Source organism: Pelophylax lessonae (assembly GCF_965119305.1).
Source record: "Pelophylax lessonae genome assembly, chromosome: 2".
NCBI lineage: Eukaryota > Metazoa > Chordata > Amphibia > Anura > Ranidae > Pelophylax > Pelophylax lessonae.
This window is the reverse complement of record NC_138769.1, coordinates 338,940,277-338,961,578: the sequence shown is the minus strand read 5'-3', so window position 1 is coordinate 338,961,578 and position 21,302 is coordinate 338,940,277. Positions and strand designations below refer to the sequence as shown.

Here is a 21,302-nt window from a genome sequence, read left to right as displayed (position 1 = left end):
TGGTGGTATTTAATCATCTCTGGGTTTTTTATTTCTTACAAAAAAAAAAAAAGAAAAAAGACAGAAAATTTTGAAAAAAAAAAAGTTTTTCTTATTTTCTGTCAGTAAATTTTGAAAATAAATACATTTTTCTCCTTCACTGATGTGCGCTGATGAGGCGGCACTGATAGGCTGCACTGATGAGCACTGCTGGACACTGACGGGTGGCACTGATGGGCAGCACCATCAGTGCCCACACTCAGTGCCCATAGTGCTGCCAGTCAGTGCTCATCAGTGCCTAGATGAGCAGGCACTGACTAGCAGCACTATGGGCACTGATGGGGGGCACATTGTATTTTATTTACCTTTGTTGTAATCAGGGCACTGGTGATCAGTGCCCTGATTACATTTGTCTGTGTCCCCGAACGGCTGATCGGCTCTGCTCCTTCCTCACACTGCAGTCTCTGTGTGAGGAAGGAGAGCTGGCGATGAGAGATGATCTCATATGTTTACATGAGATCATCTCTCATTGCATGGGCCGATCACGTGGTAAATGGCCGCTGTGATTGGCCATTTACCACGATCTGTGATTGGCTGTGTCCAAGGGACACAGCCGACACAGATTTTCCCCGATGCGCGCTCACGGGAGCGCGCAGGGAGCCTGTTTCTGGGAGGCCGTTTAAAGACGGCCTCCCGGAAATTCGAGTCCGCGCTGTAGCCGTCTTTCGGCTATAGCACGGATCTGAAGAAGTTAAGCAAGCGCTATAGGTAATCCTATATAAACAATTACTTTAATTTTGAATAATGGCTGTGTGTTGAGTTATTTTGAGGGGACAGCAAATTTACACTGTTATACAAGCTGTACACTTACCTCCACCTAAATGGTTTCATTTTGTTGTTTCAGAGTTGTGCAGTTTATAGGTCACATTAAAGGTGGAAAATGTTCTGAAATTATTTATCTTTGTCTCATTTTTTATATCACAAAAACCTGACTTTTTAACAGGGGTGTGTAGACTTCTTATAACCACTGTAGCTGTCTTCGTTTTTGTGCTTTCACTATGGATCCCATTATTAACATGTGTGAGGAAATGCTCCTGATGTTGCTGAGGCTCCAAAGATGTAGAAAATTATGGGCGAGGACCAGACATCCATTGATGCAGAGCAGGCAACAGCATGTGATGAAAAGCCTGTCTATAGGGAATCATAAGCAGGAGGAGTCTCTAGGCCTCTGCTGCTGGTTACGTTAAAATAAAAAAATTACCCTTTAGAATACAGAGAAATAAATATCAATAACCTATTTTACCACTTCACGACAACCCACTGTAGCTATACTGCAGCAGGGAAGCCGCTCTGCGCCATATCACTTATCCATTACGCGATCTGGCACTTCCTGGTCCGCCAGGCCTGCTCTGGTCACACAGAGTGGGAGAACCAGTGGCAGGCAGCACTGACTCAATGTCCACTTGTACCCGCCAATTGTTTGTTACACAGGCAGAACAGCAATCTGCCTATGTAAACAAGACAGATCGTCATTCTGGTAGGAGGAAAGCCATTGCTCCTGTGTTCCTGCAAAGCAGGGACCTGGATCTATGCTTTCCTTAGTAAAATCAGCTACCCCCACAGAACACAACCACTGGCTAGGAACACATTTAACCCTTTGATTACCCCCCCCCCCCCCGTTAACCCCTTCCCAGCCAGTATCATTAGTACAGAGACTGCATATTTTTTAGCACTGATCACTGTATTCGTGTTACTGGTCCCTAAAAAGTGTCAAAAATATAATTTAGTGTCAGATTTGTCCGCTGCAATATCGCAGTTCCGCTAGAAGTTGCTGGTGACTGCCATTACTATAAATAAAATATCCCACTGTAGACACAATACCTTTTGCGCAAACCAATCAATACACACTTATAAGTAGCAAAATACATGTTGGCCTAAATTGAGGAAGAAATTCAATTTTCTTATTGGATGTGTTCTATAACAGAAAGTAAAATATTTTTTTTTTTTTTTTTTTAAATGGTCTGCCTTTTTTTTTTAAGCATAGAAACTCACTGAAATCTAGGGATGTGCAGAGTTGCCACCACAGCTGCAAAATCCCTTCCTGACATGAACAGAAGGTGGAGAGAGAGAGAGAGAGAGAGAGAGAGAGAGAGATTAACCAGGTTTTTTTTTGCAGAATATACAAAACGAATTTCAAAGTGAGTTAGCACGAACAGCATGTAATACAGGCATGTCCAATCCGCGGCCCGGAACTGCAGACAATGTGGCCCATCGCCCGCGTAACTCCAGACAGTCTCCTGCCTTTGGCTGGCGGCTCACGGACACCCGTAAGTGCTGTGCGATCTCCCGCGGGAGACTTAGGATGTCTGCAGTCAGTGACAGAGCTGCTGCTTCCTGTATCGTTCCGGCTCTGTCACAGGCGGAGTGATATGAAATGCACTCCGCCTGTGACAGGAAGCAGTGGCTCTGCTCTCTACTGCAGCCACTGCTTCCATCATGACCAGCAGTACCAGACATCATGACCAGCATTACAAACCAACACTACCCGCCAGCAGTAACCACACCAGCAGTCTGCAAAATAAGTAGAAAAGGTATGTGCATTAGCGTGTGAAAATTGTTGCAAAATGTTTTTAAATAAACTAGTTGTGTTTTGTCCTACGTCATGTCCTTGTTCATACATGTATGAATAAGGACATGACATTTTCTGGCTGCCTAAGTCATATGTGCTAGGGGTGCAACTAGCCCGCAGCACATAACTGTAAATATCCCAGAATGGGCAGCGTTTCTGACTTCTACCACCATAACCACTTCAAATCACTGAAGTGGTCATGGTGGTTATAGTGTTCCTTTAACCACTTAAGCCCCGGAGGATTTGGCTGCTCAAAGACCAGGGCCTATTTTGCGATTCGGCACTGTGTGACTTTAACGGACAATTACGCGGTCGTGCGACGCTGTACCCAAATGAAATTGACGTCCTTTTTTCCCACAAACAGGGCTTTCTTTTGGTGGTATCACCTGTGCGATTTTTACTTTTTGCGCTATAAACAAAAAAAGAGCGACAATTTTGAAAAAATAACAATATTTTTCACATTTTTTTGTATGAAATTCCCCCCCCAAAAAAAATGTAAAAATCAAAATTTAACGTTTTAGGCCAATTTGCTTTCTGCTACATATTTTTGGTGAAAAAAAAAAAAAAATCGCAATAAGCGTATTTTGATTGGTTTGTGCAAAAGTTATTGAGTTTACCAACTAAAGGAAAGATTTATGTCATTTTTGTTTTTTTTTAACTAATAATGGCGGCGATCTGCGATTTTTTTTTGCGGGACTGCAACATTGCGGCGGACAGATCGGACCCTTGACTGACATTTTTGGGGGTACCAGTAACATTACTGCAGTAATCAGTGCTATACATATGCACTGTTACTGTAAAAATGACACTGGCAGGGAAGGGGTTAACTTTATTAGAAATCCAGGGGTTAAGTGTGTTCCTAGGGACGTGCTTCTAACTGTAAAGGAGCGTGGCTTTTGATGTAACCACAGAGACATACGATATACGATCCTACATAGCAGGATCGTGTAGTCTCTGCAGTTACACTAGGGAGAATGACAGGCAGCTTTGTTTACATTAGCCACCTGTCTTTCTCCCTCTCCAGCGGGAGAACGCGAGTGACCGGTGGACATCGGAGCCCCCAGTCACTCACGCTGGGATGGCAGTGAATGAGCGGGGGCGAGCCTCCAGCGGCACGCGCTCGCCCCCTATTGGCTCGCGGGCGAGTGACGTACTTATACGTCACTTTGTTCAGGGGGGGCTGACCGTTGCAGTATATGTACTTGCGCCAGTTGGCAAGTGGTTAATATCTCTCAGAAAACCTCTGTATACTGATTCCATTTAGCTTGATCATCCTCTAGTTCTGTTATAAGACCGGAGGGATTTGCCCCCTTAATGACCAGGCCCTATTTTGCGATTCGGCACTGCGTTACTTTACCGGACAATTGCGTGCGACGCTGTACCCAAATAAAATTGATGTCTTTTTCACACAAATTGAGCTTTCTTTTGGTGGTATTTTATCACCTGTGCGGTTTTTATTTTTTGCGCTAAAAAAAAAAAAAAAAAAAAAAAAAAAAAAAGATTTTAAAAAAGAAAAAAAAAAGCATTTTTCACATTCTATATGACATTTAAAAAAAAAAAATTAAAAATCAAAATTTAACTTTTTAGGCCAATTTGTTTTCTGCTACATTTTTTTTTCAAAAATATCGCAATAAGCGTATTTTCATTGGTTTGCGCAAAAGTTATCACGTCTACCAACTACGAGAAAGATTTAATTACATTTTTTTTTTTATTGCTAGTAATGGCGGCGATCTGCGATTTTCTGCGGGACTGCGACATTGCGGCGAACAGATCGAACCCCTGATATTTTTGGGGGTACCAGTGACATTACTATAGTAATCAGTGCTAAATATATGCACTGTTACGGTAACAATGACACTGGCAGGAAAGGGGTAAACCCTATGGGTGCTCAATGGGTTAAATGTAAGCCTAGGGGAGTGATTCTAACTGTGGGGGTGGAGGCGTGGCTTGTGAAATGACCAGAGAAACATGTGATCCTATATAGAAGGATCACATGAGCACTGTGATCATTTCAGAGAAAAGAACGGCCGGCTGTGTTACAACAGGAAAGGAGTGGCAGCGTTTTATTACTTATATACTTTTACAGTATATATTTTACATGCGGACCGAGAAAATTTCTCTACACTCAATGTGGCCCAGAGAAGCCAAAAGGTTGGACACCCATGATGTAATACATCATTTATTGATAGTTTCTTTTATGATGTGGGTTAGAGACACTTTTAGACAGAGTTAAGCCCCGTACTGATCGTCGGCCGAACGATCGGCCGTCTTTTGTCCAGGGCTGTCGTGTCCGCTGAAAAGTGCAAAAGACTGCACACGAATTTTGTCGTCCAACAACAGCCGACTGCAGAAGTGATGACATGTGATGGTTAACTTTCCTTGTCTTTTTTTCTTTTCTGAGCATGCCCAGTCTTGCTAATCTGCTGTCTGTCGGCCGAATTCTGTACTGACTGGCGAACAATCGGCCATTCTGGTGTTGGCCAACAAAAGTTTTAATGCCTGCACAACAGATTCTGTTCGGCCGAAAATGCGCTGTCGGCAGCATCATACTAACAAGCCTACAATCGGCCGATTGGTCGTCGGCCGAGTATTTACGGCCGACAATCGGTACGTGTGTACAGGGCTTTAGTCTTGGAGTCTGTCATTCCTAACTTGTTAAAAGCAAGAAAAGCCACTTCCAGAAAGATCTACCGTATATACTCGAGTATAAGTCGACCCGAATATAAGCCGCCAAGGCCCCCAATTTTACAACATAAAAGTGGGAAAACGTATTGAGTATAAGCCTAGGGTGGGAAATGCAGCAGTTACCAGGACCAACTGGACCACCACGAGACACAAAACAGGGGCTGCGGGCATGGTACAGGAGATGGCACAGGTCATGGTACAGGCATGGCACGGGTCATGGTACAGGAGATGGCACAGTATGTACAGGCATGGCACAGGAGATGCAGTGCTGCGGGCATGGTTAAGGAGAATGTCCTGTACCATGCCCGCATCACTGCATGAGGAAATGCAGGGGCTGCAGACGTGTCTCACTTACCTGTGGGTGAGGCGCCTTAGATTTAAAAATCACACCGCCCAGCGCCAATACGTCACTGCGAATGCGCCGCCGATGCTCGGGAAAGCCCATACACATTCGGCTATTCCCGGGCATGCGCAGTGACACGTCAGCGCCATTTTTAAAAAGACAGTGACTCGAGTATAAGCCGAGGGGGGCTTTTTCAGCATTAAAAAACATGCTGAAAAACTCGGCTTATACTCTAGTATTTACGGTACTACTGTACCTGGAAATCCTTTGCCTGGTGTGAAAAGAAATCCACACAACAAAAAAACCTTGAGCCTTTAAATCACTTTACATTTTTGTCTTTGATTTAGATAGACTTTAAGTAGCTGAAGTATAAAGCACTGAAAATCATACCAAAATGTAAATATAGAAAACATTTCCTAAAACTGAAGTTCTGAGTTTTTAACATGCTCACAGTAATTCTAAATAAATGTCCCAATGCTTTTTGAAGCAAAAATATTTTTTTATTCGAATAGAATGAAGAAATCCAGGAAGGGCAGTCACTATCATTAAAAAATAAAAATTACAAGAGGAGAAAAAAAAAAAATCATATGCAAGATAAAGGTACAGAGTTGGGAAATCCTAAAGTTTATAAACAATTTTACACATCCGGTTTCCCCTGAGCACTTCTTGACCGATTCATTGTCGAACACTTCTAAATGGACACAAATTATTACAGGAGGTGAAAAGAAGCACACAATGTCAGCGCATTGAGATTTTCAGATAATATGCACGGCTTTACCTTATACTTAATTCGACCCAGCCATTATTTAATCAGCATTATGCCCTTTATTTAAAAACCAATAATACAGGCAGTGAAAGCTGTACTAAAAATATTTGAAACTGCATATGTTCATAATACGGAATAAAACAGTATTTTTTTACTTCTCCATGAACTTACTGCCAGGAAGCTGGTATGTCAGGCTTGAACATAGCAGAATCAATAACCATGTGGTGCGACACCCTACCTTAACACTTTCAAAAGATAGTGCAAACCAGATATCTGTGTGGCACACTTTGGTTGTAGACTGGCAGACCCTTTTTACAAACGCTGGCCTAATGGAAAGGGACTACACTTTTGTTCAGCAAGAGTAATTTTATTTTGTTTCTTTTACTTAAAGACAGCCATGCTTTACTGCTGTATTTTAATGTTTTGATGAATGCTTCTCTTTTTTTTTTTTTTTACCCAAGATGCCGCTTCAATTGTGTACTGCTGCTTTAAGACTAGACAACTTTTAGTTTGTAGCACTTTTACATTCTGAAATAAAGAACATATTGAGTAGGGTGCTAACAGGCCAGAAGATATATATTAATTAAAAAAATGAAATAAATATAAAATATTCAACACGAACAGAGCCAAGTGCAGCTCATTCTAGAAAACGAAAGTCAGGGGAAAAAAAAAAGTCAAGCTTCTGTGGTGGAGGGTGACATAGATTCCTGTTCGGAAGGAGAATTGACTGCTGCAGGTTCCTGTTCCTCTTCCTCTTCAATTTCCGGTGCCGCAACAGGTTCAGCAGGCAGGGGAGAAGGTGGGGGAGATGATAGGGGAGATGATGGGGCAGGAACATTGGCTGTTGCAGACCTAGGGTAGTCAATCTCACCTTCCTCAATTTCATGTTCCTGGTCAGATTCTGTAGTAAATGCCACTGTGTCCTCTCTCCTGCTTTTCTTGGAGTTCTCTTCACTGAGACTTCTCTCCCTGCTACGTTTCCGAGATCTCTCGTTGCTAATACTACGACTTGATCGCCGACCATTCTTTCTACTTTCATTGCTATGGCTCCTTTCTGAGCTACAAGATTCCCTCCTTTTTCGGCTATCTCTGTCTTTGCTGCCACTTCTCTCTCTGCTATGACTTCTGTCTCTCTCTCGCCTTTCCTTGCTCCTTCTGCTATTTTTCTCTTTCCTGTCCATGCTCATGCTTCTGCTCCTATCTCTCCTATGTCTGCTGCCACTTCTGTCCCTATCCTTTCTCACACTTCCATCACTATCACGTCTTTCCCTGCTCAGGCTTCTCTCTCTATCACTGTGCGCATGGTCTGGACTTCTCTCTTTACTGCTGCTGTTATCCCTTGGCTTACTTCCGTTTTTCTCTTTACTCCTGCTATCTCTGCTGTCTTTGCTGTAACTCCTGCTTCTCCTACTGTGCCTTCTGCTCCTGCTGCGCGAACGAGACCTGAAATGTACATAAAAAAAATGTATATAATGAAACAACATTTTTCCATTTCGCAACAAAAAATATTTAAAAAAGGACTTGTGGAAATAAAAATGTTAAATTAAATAAATGAAAAAACACCACTGACCTTGATCTAGAAGGACTACTCCTACGTGAGCGGGACCTATAGCAAAGAACAGAAAAGAGCTTTATACCCTCCGCACAAAGCACCAGTAGAAATCTTGTTTTGTTTCTCCATATATGCAATATTAATCCTTTAATAAAGCAATCCTGATTTTTTTTTTTTTAAACAAAGGGAATCTTGTTTTGTCCCAAGCACCTTGCCTGCCCCCCCCCCCCCAATATCCTTGCATGGCAGTAGGGAAGGGAGAGGGGGAATAATACATCTAACGGGCTTTTATAGGCTCTCATTAACAGGTCCCAACTATTCACACCTTTTCTGTCCATCTGCCCCATTCACAGAAGCTGTACCTCTATAAATAAAACAGGATCTGTAAATTGAGGGGTGGAGCTATACATCACCCGCTCATGCTCCATTCTTAGTTCCTTTACATCTAGCAGCCTGTAAATATAGTAATCTCCCAATAGTATAGTATACTCATCACCCCAAGACCCAGCAGCAAATCGCATCAGGAAGCTGCACTGCATCATTTAAAAAACAAAAAGGCTTGATTTAATCCTTTTGCTGCCAGAGCGTTTATCCCTCCCAACAAAAACAAGGTGGATAAACCACCTATCTCCTGCGCTCAGAAAAGCCGACTCCTTGACTGCTCTGCCCACGGGACTTTCAAAATGGCGTCTTGGATGGCTAGGATCCTGCTGCCTAAAAGGACTGGGGCAGTCCAACAATACTGCAAACAAGAAACACAAAGAAAGGCGCATCGACCAGGCGCATTATCCTCAATATAGGCTTTATTGTTAAAACATAAAAATGGCTACTCACAAACAAAGGTGAAAATCAATCACATCGGACTCAAAATCTTGAGTGTCGAGAGTAGTCCATACGAATGTCCCTTGTCCTATAGGATGACGGCTGATGCGTTTCAAGGCATACGCCCTGAGGAAGAGGCGTATGCCTTGAAACGCGTCAGCCGTCATCCTAATAGGACAAGGGACATTTGTATGGACTACTCTCGACACTCAAGATTTTGAGTCCGATGTGATTGATTTTCACCTTTGTTTGTGAGTAGCCATTTTTATATGTTTTAACAATAAAGCCTATATTGAGGATAATGTGCTAGGTCGATGCGCCTTTGTGTTTGTTTGCTTTTATCCCTCCCTCCTGTTTTCGAAAACATGATAAAAATTTACATTTTAGATTACTTAAAAACCCTCAAAATTTTCTGAAAGCAGCAACCCTGGAAAATAAAATGTCGGTAGTTGCAATTTTTTGTCACACAATATCAGCGTAACTATTTACCAAGGTCAAATTTTGGAACAAAAGATAGGCTAATTTAAGGGTACACAAACAATATATTACCCAAGAAGTTATTAAATATAAAAGAGGAGGCTGCTTTGAATAAATACTTACCAAACCAGTCAAGCCATTAAAAAGGGTGTGCGTCTATGAATCATACTCAAACTATGATAACCAAAACTGCCCTGCTGCATTGTGAACACAGGTGGTCGGCTGTTGGGCACAGGCACCATTCAGAGAATGTTTTGCATTTTCCTAATGAATGCAAAGCATTCTCTGATTGAACAACATGGAGAGTGTGACATCACTGCCCCGCCTCTGCACCTCTTACAATCGGAGAACTCTTTGCATTCATTGAGAAAACACAAAGCAATCTCTGCATGGCGCCTGGGCTGAGCAGCTAACCTCTTGTGTTCAGAATGCAGCTATTTGTCTATTAAAGCGAATTCCAGCTTCTAGAATGATAAATCCCACAGGTATTGTATATGTATAGCTGGACCAATGCATCTATGTAAAAATATCCATACCTGGAATTTTTCTTCTAAGGTCAACAATTTAGAGTTACCCATGAATCACTGCCCTAGAATTATTGTTTTCACGATGGTGTGTGGCGTATGGGTAAAACCCCAATTCTAAAAAAGTTAGGATGCTGTGTAAAATCTACATAAAAACAGAATGATATTTAATAGGTTTTCTACTTTCTACTGTGAATAAAATATGGGGTTATATTGCCAAACACTGTAGTATGTTTTTGTAGATTTTTCACAGCGTCCCATCTTGGAATTGGGTTGTAGATTAATGACAGCCTCCTCAAACCACAGAACACTCTGCATTATGGAAAAGAATATTAGGAGCTCTATGAATAAAGGTGGCGGGTTAGCAGCACAACCATTTCACACTTGCAGAAGCTGACGGTAACACCCAGGAGGGCAAGAAGATCAGTACGGTGGAGGGGGGGGGGGGGGGGGTGACCTGGTGGCAGTGGGGAGAATATTTCTACATCATTCAGCTGCCACGGACATGGGACACACATTATATTATATATATATATATATATATATATACACACATACATACACACACACACTTGCGTAAACAACTTCAGTTGTAAATTCTCTGTTGACTGACTAGCAATGCTAAAGTCTGTTGCCAGCATCAACTACTCTTTGGGTAAAATACTTTGTAGGGTTAGATTTTAACCTTTCTTCCTGTTGGTTTTAAATCATGTGCCCTTGTTCCTATCTTGGTATTAAAAATGCTGCCCTCCTGAATGCGTCTTTTCTTTGGTCTGTTGCGATAACCCAGCTATGAATAAGTAATCTTTGTTATTTTTTAGGCATTTAAAAATATATTTAAGCTGGAGAACAAAAATGGTGTATATTGCAGCTTACCAGTCCACAGATATGACGGCTGCGTTTGTTTTCTTCCTGCCAGGAAACTAGTACCCTTATAACTTCCTGTGCACTGAAATGTCAATGTTCTCTTTTTTAGCATTCTAATCTAAAACTACATCACACCTACCTCCTATGTTAGGTGTGAGGAAGGGAAGGGTGTTTGTAGTTCAAATCAGGAAAGCAGCCAAGGGGGCCATGCTTCTCCATAAAACAGTACAATGAATAAGGCTTGCCACTCCAGGACAAGAAGTGTGCTACTAGCAGAATTATTAGATGAAAATAAAGGGGGGAAAAAAAAAAAATGCAGCATACCGAATAATAACATATTTCATTTTGGTACACATTAGGTCAAAAGCAGACCATTAAACACATGGGGTGCCAGAAAACATACCTGGACCGACTGCGTGAAGAAGAGTATCTGGATCCAGCCCTATCTTCCACAAGACGTATTCTCCTCCCATTAACTTGTGAACCATCCAGTTTATCTAGCGCCCGCTTCATGTCTGAATATGTACGGAACTCAATGATTCCTTCATTAGGACGACGCTGATGTGCATCCGCATAAGTAACTTCTCCAGCCTGGCGCATGAAATCCTATAGAAATCAAAACAAAAATACATCAACTGTATGAAGAGGTGTCCAGTTCAGATGCAAAAGTGGTAAGCAAAAAACCCACAGAAAAGAAAACAAAAATAAAAACTTTCTGATGTAAACACACTGCAAATAAAAATAATGGCCACATTTCACTTCCCTCTGGATTATAGACAAAATTTTCAGACGATTTCCTACCTTAAGGTCCTGCCAACTACATCGAGTGGAAAGGTTCTCTACCCTCAGCCGGTAGATTGTTCGAACTGGAGGCCCGAACTTCTCATTACCACTTTTGCGGTATCCATAACCACCTGGATCCAGAAGGAAAAAAATTCAGGGGGATGTCCAAAAGCATTTAGTGAAACATAGTTCTGAGATGTACACTATCTAGGGCTATCATTTTTACATCCAATAAAGGATTCCAAAGCACTATCAAAATAATATTCCAAGAATTAAAGCACCCAGCTATCCACCCATCTAGTAGAGAATAACTCAAACAACCCTAACTACATTACAATCATTCAATTTCCAAAACAGTAACAATAATTACTGTGTAAATATTCTAAATAGTAACCCACTTTAAATTTGTCAACAAATAACCCCATGCTCCCCACCAATCACTTACCTTGAAACAATGGAGAGCCCTCAGCTACCCACGCGCCCTCTGCATGCCCTGCGTCGGACAGCTGCCTTGGGCCCCCCGCTGACTGGTAAACCCAACGCGCTCACCCACGTAAGTGCCCCCCCCGCGGCTCCTCCTCGGATCTCACAAGAAGAAGAGAGAGGAGGAGGAAGGGACAAGCTGCACAATTAAATTACCTGGAGACAGACATCTGGTCAGTCTCACACTAGCTTATGCATTATCACCCCATGGCAGTTTAATAAAATGGCAACCGAATGACTAAATCAGAGGTTTCTAGAGTATTCAGAGCCATTTTAAAAAGTACAGGGGATAAAATATAGCATTACAGTAATGATAAACATTTAAGGACAGGCAAATATCAACTAAGCTACATTAAAAAAGCTGTTTAATTTGCAAATAATTGTGCTATTAAAATAAACCAGTCTGGCTGGTAGCATGAACACAAACAATGTTTTTCTATCTAATAAAGAGGAAAAAGAAAATGCAAGATGCAGCACTGGTATAAAGCACATCCTATACATCTAGTTATTAGAAGAAGGTTATTTAGCCAATTAGCTGAATTTAAAATAAAAACTCAAAGTGTAATCCATTTTGAGCGAGACAATAATATGCTATGGTTAACCTAAGAAAACGAGTTGCTTAGCTATCCCTAGATTCCATGCTTTCTCAGGTACTGATCCTTAACTTGCAGATTAGCATTTTCAGAAAAGGGGTCAACACTATCAGCCGCCACTTTCCCCCAGTACATTTATTTTGGTAACCTATTCTGTTTTGACAAAGCTGTCTCAGAGTTGTGTTTGACCAACAGCACACATGCAAAAAGACATTGCATACTGAATGTATAGTAGTGCCGTGCTTGTGCATATGCAGCTGTAAATGTTCAATAAAAGGTAAAACTTAGGGATGCACCGAATAATCGGCGGCCGAACATTATTCGGCCGAAAATAGGGAAAATGGCACTTTCGGTGTTCGGCCGAATAAATCAAAAGGCCGAATAATTTAAGCCGAACAATGTCTCTCACCTCATTGCGGCTCGTGGTTCTCTATTATGTCCTCTGCAGTAACCCTCTGATATGTATGCATTCTCTGTAGCTTCCGCCCTGACCGCGGCTCCCTTCCCGCTGGTGTCCTGTCCGGCCGCGTAGGGGGGTGTGACGTCACGTGCGCGTCCCGCCCCCTGCTCCTGACTGGCGGCTCCTTCACACTTGGTCCACGCCCCGCCCCCCCTGTTCGCGGCATTTGGCTCTGGCTGCAGTTATAGAGGTATGTGATGTGCAGCTGAGCACATTTGGGAGAGAAGAATACAGTTGCTGGCAGCTGCACAAGCATTAGTGTGCAGACTGCCATATGTTGTTGCCACAGTGCCCTATAAAGTGCCCCTTGACAAAATGTGGCCATCAGCGTGCCCCTTATTTTATGCTAAGGGACATGCTGATGAGCATATTTTATGTTAAGGGGCACTCTGATGGGCATATTTCATTTTAAGGGGCACGCTAATGGGCATATTTTATGTTAAGAGCAATGCTGATTTAAATGTTTTGTTTTGCCCATCAGAGTGCCCCCTAACATAAAATGTGCCCATCAGCGTGCCCCCTGACATAAAATGTGCCCATCAGCGTGCCCCCTGACATAAAATGTGCCCATCAGAGTGCCCCCTAACATAAAATGAGCCCATCAGCGTGCCCCTTATTTTATGCTAAGGGACATGCTGATGAGCATATTTTATGTTAAGGGACACTCTGATGAGCATATTTTATGTTAAGGGGCACTCTGATGGGCATATTTTATGTTAAGGGGCACTCTGATGGGCATATTTTATGTTAAGGGGCACGCTAATGGGCATATTTTATGTTAAAAAATGTGAAACACCGCGTTCGGTATTCGGCCTTCGGCCAAGCATTTTATTATTATTCGGCTTCGGCCAAGAATTTCATTTCGGTGCATCCCTAGTAAAACTCTACCAAAAAAAAATATGAACTCAAGCCAAGTAATTTAATATTAATAGGAGTTGGTTCAAAAATCTTAAAGCAGAACTCCAGGATTTTTTACCCCCCATGCAGTGCATGGGAAACTGTCCAGTTTGTCCAGGGGGGGGGGGGGGGGGCACATGAAGGCTATACCTACCTGATCCTTTGATCCTCTGGAAAACCCACTCCACACTCCTGCAGCTTACTGACACAGGATAGCTGCAGGATTATAGGACCGGACTGTAGCGGATTAAACAAAAAATAGATTTTTTTTTTTGTATACACAATAGGTAGGAGGAGGAGGGAACACTTAATAATAGATAGTGTTGGGCTTTACTTCCACTTTAAGTGAAAAAGAAGCCTCTATTTGAATACTGCTATAAACAGTGCTGCAAATGATTTTCCTGAAAGCAGCACTCTTGTCCACACCCAACAGCGCCATAACTCTATGTACTGTATTAGTAGACATACAGGCGCGCCCTGCGGCTCTCTTTTTTATACAATTGCGACTACTCAATTTTGCCTTCATTTAGACCATTTTAAAAGTAACCCTATTGGGAAAAAACGTCAAAGATGTCCTGCAGAGGGAGAAATGTTATACGTACCTGGCCCACTGTCTATAGTGAAATCTGCTGCAGCGCTTTGCTGCCCCAAAAGAATTTTGACATCCAGCCCAGTTCGATGCTTGTGTCTTCTGTGGCACCCGGTGTTTACTACAGAACACAGGGCTAGGGGTGGCATAGCTCTGCAGCAGATGGAAGATTACATAAATGGGTGCTGAGCCAATTAAGTATAAACTCTTCTTTAACAGATTTAGGTTAGACTTTTTTTTTTGCTTCAACAGGGCTGTTCTAAGTATTCATTGCAATGTATAGCTCATTAATGGGACAGTTAACTTTGCCTCTGAGAACTATGTATGTTTCAACAGTATCAGAGACGATTTTAGATTTATACAAAGGATTTGACAATTTTCGCCAACACGTAAAGTGGTCCATGTTTGAATTGCCAGCAAAGTTTTAGAAATATAGTGAGCATGAATTTAACTGAATGAGTTGTTCCCAGTCTCATGTCTAATTGCTCAGGACCAAAGGAGGCGCAATGTTGTTTTAGCTCTGTAGTTTAGCAATATCCTATCTGTTACTGGTTAAAGTGCTGTTGTATGCAGATTGCAGGTCCAACATTTTTTGGTACATCCAATACCAAATTGGATTAGCAGAATGCATTTTAGAGCCCTGAGAAAAGCACAAAAGTGCATATGGCAAACTTACTGCGAGCTTCTCTCCTTGGAGCCCTTGCATGTTCCACAATGACCCGTTCACCACAAAGGTCCCTTCCATTCATCTCATAAACTGCATCTTCAGCATCACGCATGTCTTCGAACTCCACAAAGCCATACCTGAAAAACATGTAGGCAATTCCTAAAGTGGATCTAAACCCAAGAACAAAACTGACAGTGTAGCAGCTTACACGTCCTTAAATATTAGTTCACAGAGATAGCAGGAAACAATGCTAACAATCCAGAGGCACGGGAAGTTATCAGCTTACTAGACTTCTAGTTGGTTTAACTTATTTGCACTTGTCAAAACAGATTTAATAAAATACTTTCAATGGTTTACATTAAAGAGGGATGTCACTTAAAATCAGAAGTTCCATTAATTTTACTCCTCCTCTGCCAATAATGCATATAGTAAGAAGTCACGGCCGGCTTTCCACACACAAAACGGCAGCACTGGAGACCAGAAGGCCAGAGAAGAACTGGCCTGGGTGATGACGTGCTGGATCCCTGGACTAGTAAGCACCTGGTAATTAAAAAATCGGCAGATAATAGCATTTGTAGCTGTTAATACTTTTTCTGCAAATGGCTGGAGTATCTTTAACATACCAAAAGGGAGAAAAAAAAAAGAGAGAGAAATGGATTGTTAAAGTTTACATACAAAGTGTACTAACAGCATTGCTAAAAATGAGTTATGCTAAGGAAGTGTAGAGGGAACCAGCACTCAAATCAAATCAAATCCTTCCGTCTGTCATCACTTTCAGGACTCCTTGTTCTACTTTACCCTAAAGGGGAAATTCCGCTTTGCGTCTTCCCACCCCCTCTTCTAATTTTAGCACTTTTTGGGGGAGGGACAACATTTTTCTGTTATGACAACTGCAATTATCGTCCATGCGTCCTGAGGAAACTAACTTAAGTGAAACGCGTTGACTCATGGAGAGTTAGATATACACTTGGATTGCGCATTTAAGCCATGAATAATGTAATGAAGATCACATACACAAGAAGTTGCAGTTAGTTTTGCCTATGAGTAAGACTTCTAGCATTGTTTTTGTGGATATGTATATACATATTTGTACGATTTTTAAGGAATTTTGTAATAAAATTATATTTTATATACATTTTGTGTACTCCTTGTCAGGCCAGTATAGTCCAACTTTGTCTTTTTTTTTTCCTTTTGTTTATTCATTACTGTGGGTATAGAATTGCATATTTATTTTTTTTTTCAGTTTTATTTGTTGAACTAGATGGGCTTTTTTCAACCAGACTATGTAAATATGAATGACGTCAATGAGTGTCTTGCTCTTTTTAGGAAATACTGTTAAAGCAGAGCTCCAGGCCCCCCACCAAAAAAATTAAAAGTCAGTAGCTGTAGCTGCTGACTTAATATAAGGACACTTACCTTTCCAGGGATCCCACGATGTTGGCACCCAAGCCGATTTTCAATCAGATCTCGGGTGCTGCCGCCGCCATTTCGTATGAGGGAAACTGGCAGTGAAGCCTTGCGGCTTCACAGCCGGTCCCCTACTGCGCATGCACCCTGTGCTTTGTGAATGTGGCGGGACACACACACAAAAAAACAGGCACCCGCTTTCCCCTGAAAGGTGCCAAATGCAGCAGTTTACAAAAAAGGACGTGTAACAAAAAAAAAAAAAAAAAAAAAAAACACACCAAAAACTCATTGCGGTTACGTTTTTATCGCGTTTCCCATTGCATTTAATGGGAAGGTGTTATTGGGGCACTACTTTTAAGTGCCCCAAACATGCTGCAAGCATTTATTTTTTTCACTGCAAGGGAAGAGCACTGCCCCAGTGTGAACACATTCATTGATTTTAAAGGGAAGAATTTTTCTTAAGCTTTTCAGGTGCTTTTTTCTTTTTTTTTTAAAGCAAAAGCGCTTGAAAAATGACAGCGTGAAAGAGTACCAACCGTCACTTTTTCAAGTGTTTTTTTTTTGGGAGTAGAATTGCATGTTTTACAGCTTTTATCAAGCATTTTATCAGGCACTAAAAAGGTGTGTAGTGCTGCTGAAAAGGGGGAGAGGCCCTGTTTGAGCAGTAAACGCACACCCAAGCGCTTGAAAAAAAACCCATGCCGTGTTTTTCGGGCATTTCCATTGAAGTCTACGGGGACTAAAAAAAATGCTCAATTCTGCTCGAAAACTAGCTTGTGTACTTTTTTTGAGTGACAGGCGGTTTGCTACAAACAACAGGATGCTCAGATGTAAACAGAGGCCATTGAAAGCATTAGGTTTTTGCTTGTTGAGTGTTTTTGAGCTACAAAACGCTCACGTGTGAGTGGGGTCTTAAAATGATTGTAAAGGAAATCATTAATGTTATACTTACCTACTCTGTGCAGCGGTTTTGCACAGAGCTGCCCTGATCCCCCTCTTCTTGGGTCCCCCTGTCAGTGCTCTGGGCCCCTTGCTGAGTACCCCTATAGCAAGTAGCTTGTGCATGCTCGCTACGGAGCTGGCTCTCTAAGTCCATAAGACGCAGAGAGCACAGCTTAGCCCCCCCCCCTTCTCACTGGCTGCAATTGACTGCAGTGGAAGCCAATGTTTTCTGCTGCTGCATCTCAGCCAATCAGAAGGGAGAGAACCAGGAAAGCCTAGAGTTTCGTGCACATCACTGGATTGAGATCAGGCTTGAGTATTAGGGGGAGCTGCACACTGAATGTTTTTTTTTTACCTTCATGCATTATAAAAACCTTCAGCCATTACAACCACTTTTAAGGTTTTACATAAATAAAAGCTGATCATTGTAAGCACCCATATCAGTGGTAAAGTGTTACTAAGGCCCCTTTCACACTTGTGCAACTTGTCCTTCGACTTGTGACTGCAAGGTTGCATGAAAAGTCATACCTTATGATTTCCAATGGGTACTGTTTATATCCGTGCGACTTCAAAGTAGTCCCTGCACTACTTTGATGTGACTTGAGGCCCATAGACCTCACGCTTACACAGGCATTGCTTCAAGTCCACTCAAAATCATAAGACTTTCATGTCACACAAGTGTGAAAGGGGCTTGAAATCACCAAAGTAATATCAGTCCGTATATACAGTAAATCATGCTCAACTCACTGTTAATCCCCTGCACTGTGTAAAAAGGCTGTTTGATTCTATCTGATCCTCCACTTCTTTTACTGTCCCCCATCCATCTGCTGATAGTACAGAGCCCTAAGAGGCGCTCTGCACATGCTCAGTTTGCTGTGTATTTTTTTCTTTTCTTCCGAGGCTGCATGTGATCAGCACAGGGCCAATCAGCACTGTCCAGAGGGTCATGCAGCCTCATAGGACAATCAGGGGAGAATTAAAACTCCTCCTACAAGCTTTAACAGGACACTGATAGAAGTCACAAGACTGCTGATGATAAAACATATTTAACAGTTTATAATCAATAAAATAATTGCATTTCCATGTCCTGTGAGAGACCAGATATAGTGAATGCAAGCTCCTGGGTTTAGTAACACTTTAAATGGTTTGTGTGAGTGTGCGGATTCTCAGCAGCACGTTTTTACGTTGCAGAAAAGCCTATTTTGCGCACGTTCCCTCAACGCACAAGCGTAAACGTAGACACGACAATAAAAACCTGACAGGCCTTTTAACCCCTCAGGGCTCCAAAACTGCTAGAATGAAAGTTTTGCCTTTAGCTATAAAGAGAAAGCACACACAGCAATCACACTGACTTTTTGAAAATAAAGCATGGCATTGCCCTGGCTACAAAGTGGCAGTATCTCAGGATAAGTAGGGGGGCACAGTGATAGAGGCCCCCCCCACAAAGGCCTACTCTTCCGATCTGCTGTTACAGGTCGACGTTTGGCTCTTTTATAAAGCCCGCGCAGCTCTCAGAGGCAGCCATCGCAGCTCTACACATCGATCGCCACTCACCCGTTCTTCAGATCCACCTCTACGATCTTCCCAAAGCCCTTGAAGAAACGCTCCACGTCCCTCTCCCGGGCCCGATGGCTCAGGCGCCCGATATAGACCCGCGGTAAGGTCGATAGGCGCGACATGGGGTCGGCAGGCTGGCGGTAAGCTGTAGGAGAAAAGGACAGGGAAGCTTGGTCACTGCTGCCCGCGTTACAGCCAACGTGCTATCGTCTCACCCGGACACACACTCGGGATTCCAGCTGCAAAAGCAAGCGCGGGCTCCAAACCGGAAGCAGAAAGCGCACAGGAAATGGTACTAGTGGAACGCACAGAGTGCGTACGGAGCACTTCCGGGTGACGTGTTCTCTCTATCCATCTCCTTCCCTCTCTCTCCCCATGATGGTGGAGATTATTGGCTTTTCAGAGTAGTGTAGCTAGTAGCGACTACTTTCGTTTGAAACACAAAGTGCATTAATATGAGGACATGCTTTTTATGCCCCTTTCACGCTTGTGCGACCTAAAACTCTGCAATTTTTTGGACGTGATTTTGACTGGACTTGAAGCAATGCCTATGTCTATGGACCTCAAAACACATCAAAGACGGACCAAAGCAGTGCAAGGACTTCTTTAAAGTCCTTGCAACTTAACGTCGCACAGATATGAACGGTACTCATTGGTAATCATGGAGTACAACTTGCCATGCGACTTTGCAGTCCCAAATCACAAGTCAAGTCGCACAAGTATGAAAGGGCCCTTAAAGTGGTTCTAAAGTTTAACCTTTTTTTTAAAACTTAATGCATTCCCTGCATTAACCACTTAAGCCCCGGAAGATTTTACCCCCTTCCTGACCAGGGGGTATTTTGCGATTCGGCACTGCGTGACTTTAACGGACAATTGCGCGGTCGTGCGACGCTGTATCTAAACGAATTTGGCGTCCTTTTTTTCCCACAAACAGAGCTTTCTTTTGGTGGTATTTGATCACCTGTGGGATTTTTTGATCACGCGCTATAATCAAAAAAAGAGCGTAAATTTTGCAAAAATAGCAATATTTTTCACATTTTTTTATATAAAAATTCCCCCCCCAAAAAAATGTAAAAATCAAAATTTTTTAACATTTTCGGCCAATTTGTTTTATGCTACCTATGTTTGGTAAAAAAAAATCGCAAAAAGCGTATTTTGATTGGTTTGCGCAAAAGTTATCGCGTTTACTAACAAAGGGAAAGATTTTTGTCATTTTTGTTGTTTATTTTTTTAACGCGTAATGGCGGCGATCTGCGATTTTTTTTGCGGTACTGCGACATTGCGGCGGACAGATCGGACCCTTGACTGACATTTTTGACACTTTTGGGGGTACCAGTGACATTTCTACAGTAATCAGTGCTATACATATGCACTGTTACTGTAAAAATACACTGGCAGTGAAGGGGTTAACATTTTTTTAAAGGGAGGGGCTATGTGTGTCCCTAGGGGTGTGCTTTCTACTGTGATTGGCTGTGGCTTCAGATGTATGAAGAGTGATCAACGGTTCTATGATCATCCTTCATACACAGGGGAGAATGACAGGCGGCTTGTTTACACAAGCCGCCTGACTTTCTCCCTCTCCCCCGCCGATCGCAGAGTGACCGGCGGACATCGGGTCCGCCGGTCACACGCGCGGGGGGGGGGGGTCCATGTCCACGCGGGAGCGCGCCTCCGGCGGTGCGCGCTCGCTCCCTAGACCCTCACAAGCTAGTGACGTAGCTCTACGTCACTTTGCCTGTGAGGGGCTGACCGCCGACGTAGATAGTCGTGCGGCCGTCAGCAAGTGGTTAACCTTCTTAGCGGTATTCCCAAGCGTGGCTCGGGGTTAAATTTCAGAGCCAAAAGCGGTAACCCTGAGCCACACTCGGGGTACCGCCAGAAGCATCGCTGGATCCTGTAAAAGAGGTTACTTACCTTGTCACTAGGATCCAGCGATGTGTCCCGGTGGTGTCTAGCGGCGGTTCTTCCTCCCGATCGTTTCCGTGCCCCGGCTTCCATCTCCTGCGACATGACGTTCGCAGGGGGGTGGAACCGGCGGCAAATTCAAATGTAAAACATACCAAACACACTGATACTATTCAAAATAAAAAAAAATCACATTAGATTGCCCCCCAGTGCCCTTTCCTGCAGCTTTACTGTACTTTTTATGTATGTGTGTGTGTGTGTATATATATATATATATATATATATATATACACACATACATACGTATGTATATATATATATATGTATATGTATACGTATATATATATATATATATATATATATATATGTATATAA

The 21,302-nt window shown here is 42.5% G+C and overlaps 1 protein-coding gene across 1 annotated transcript; it reads right to left on the bottom strand.

Moving 5' to 3' along the window:
* Nucleotides 1-6,791: 6,791 nt before the first annotated feature.
* On the bottom strand, nucleotides 6,792-19,315 carry SRSF4 (serine and arginine rich splicing factor 4). The gene is made up of 6 exons (XM_082248515.1): nucleotides 19,020-19,315; nucleotides 15,126-15,253; nucleotides 11,446-11,558; nucleotides 11,048-11,250; nucleotides 7,973-8,008; nucleotides 6,792-7,845 (listed from the first exon to the last, which is right to left on the bottom strand). Exons 1-6 carry the CDS (start codon nucleotides 19,142-19,144, stop codon nucleotides 7,077-7,079), a joined length of 1,374 nt encoding a protein of 457 aa, XP_082104641.1. The 5' UTR covers nucleotides 19,145-19,315; the 3' UTR covers nucleotides 6,792-7,076.
* Between the last annotated feature and the right edge of the window lie 1,987 nt (nucleotides 19,316-21,302).

Bases quoted from the DNA above. Each gene is read 5' to 3' on its own strand.
- SRSF4 (XM_082248515.1), bottom strand. From the start codon at position 19,144: ATGTCGCGCCTATCGACCTTACCGCGGGTCTATATCGGGCGCCTGAGC. The intron at 15,254-19,019 runs GTGAGTGGCGAT...CATGTTTTTCAG, and splicing joins GAGGTGGATCTGAAGAACGG to GTATGGCTTTGTGGAGTTCG. The intron at 11,251-11,445 runs GTAGGAAATCGT...TGATTTCTATAG, and splicing joins GTAGTTGGCAGGACCTTAAG to GATTTCATGCGCCAGGCTGG.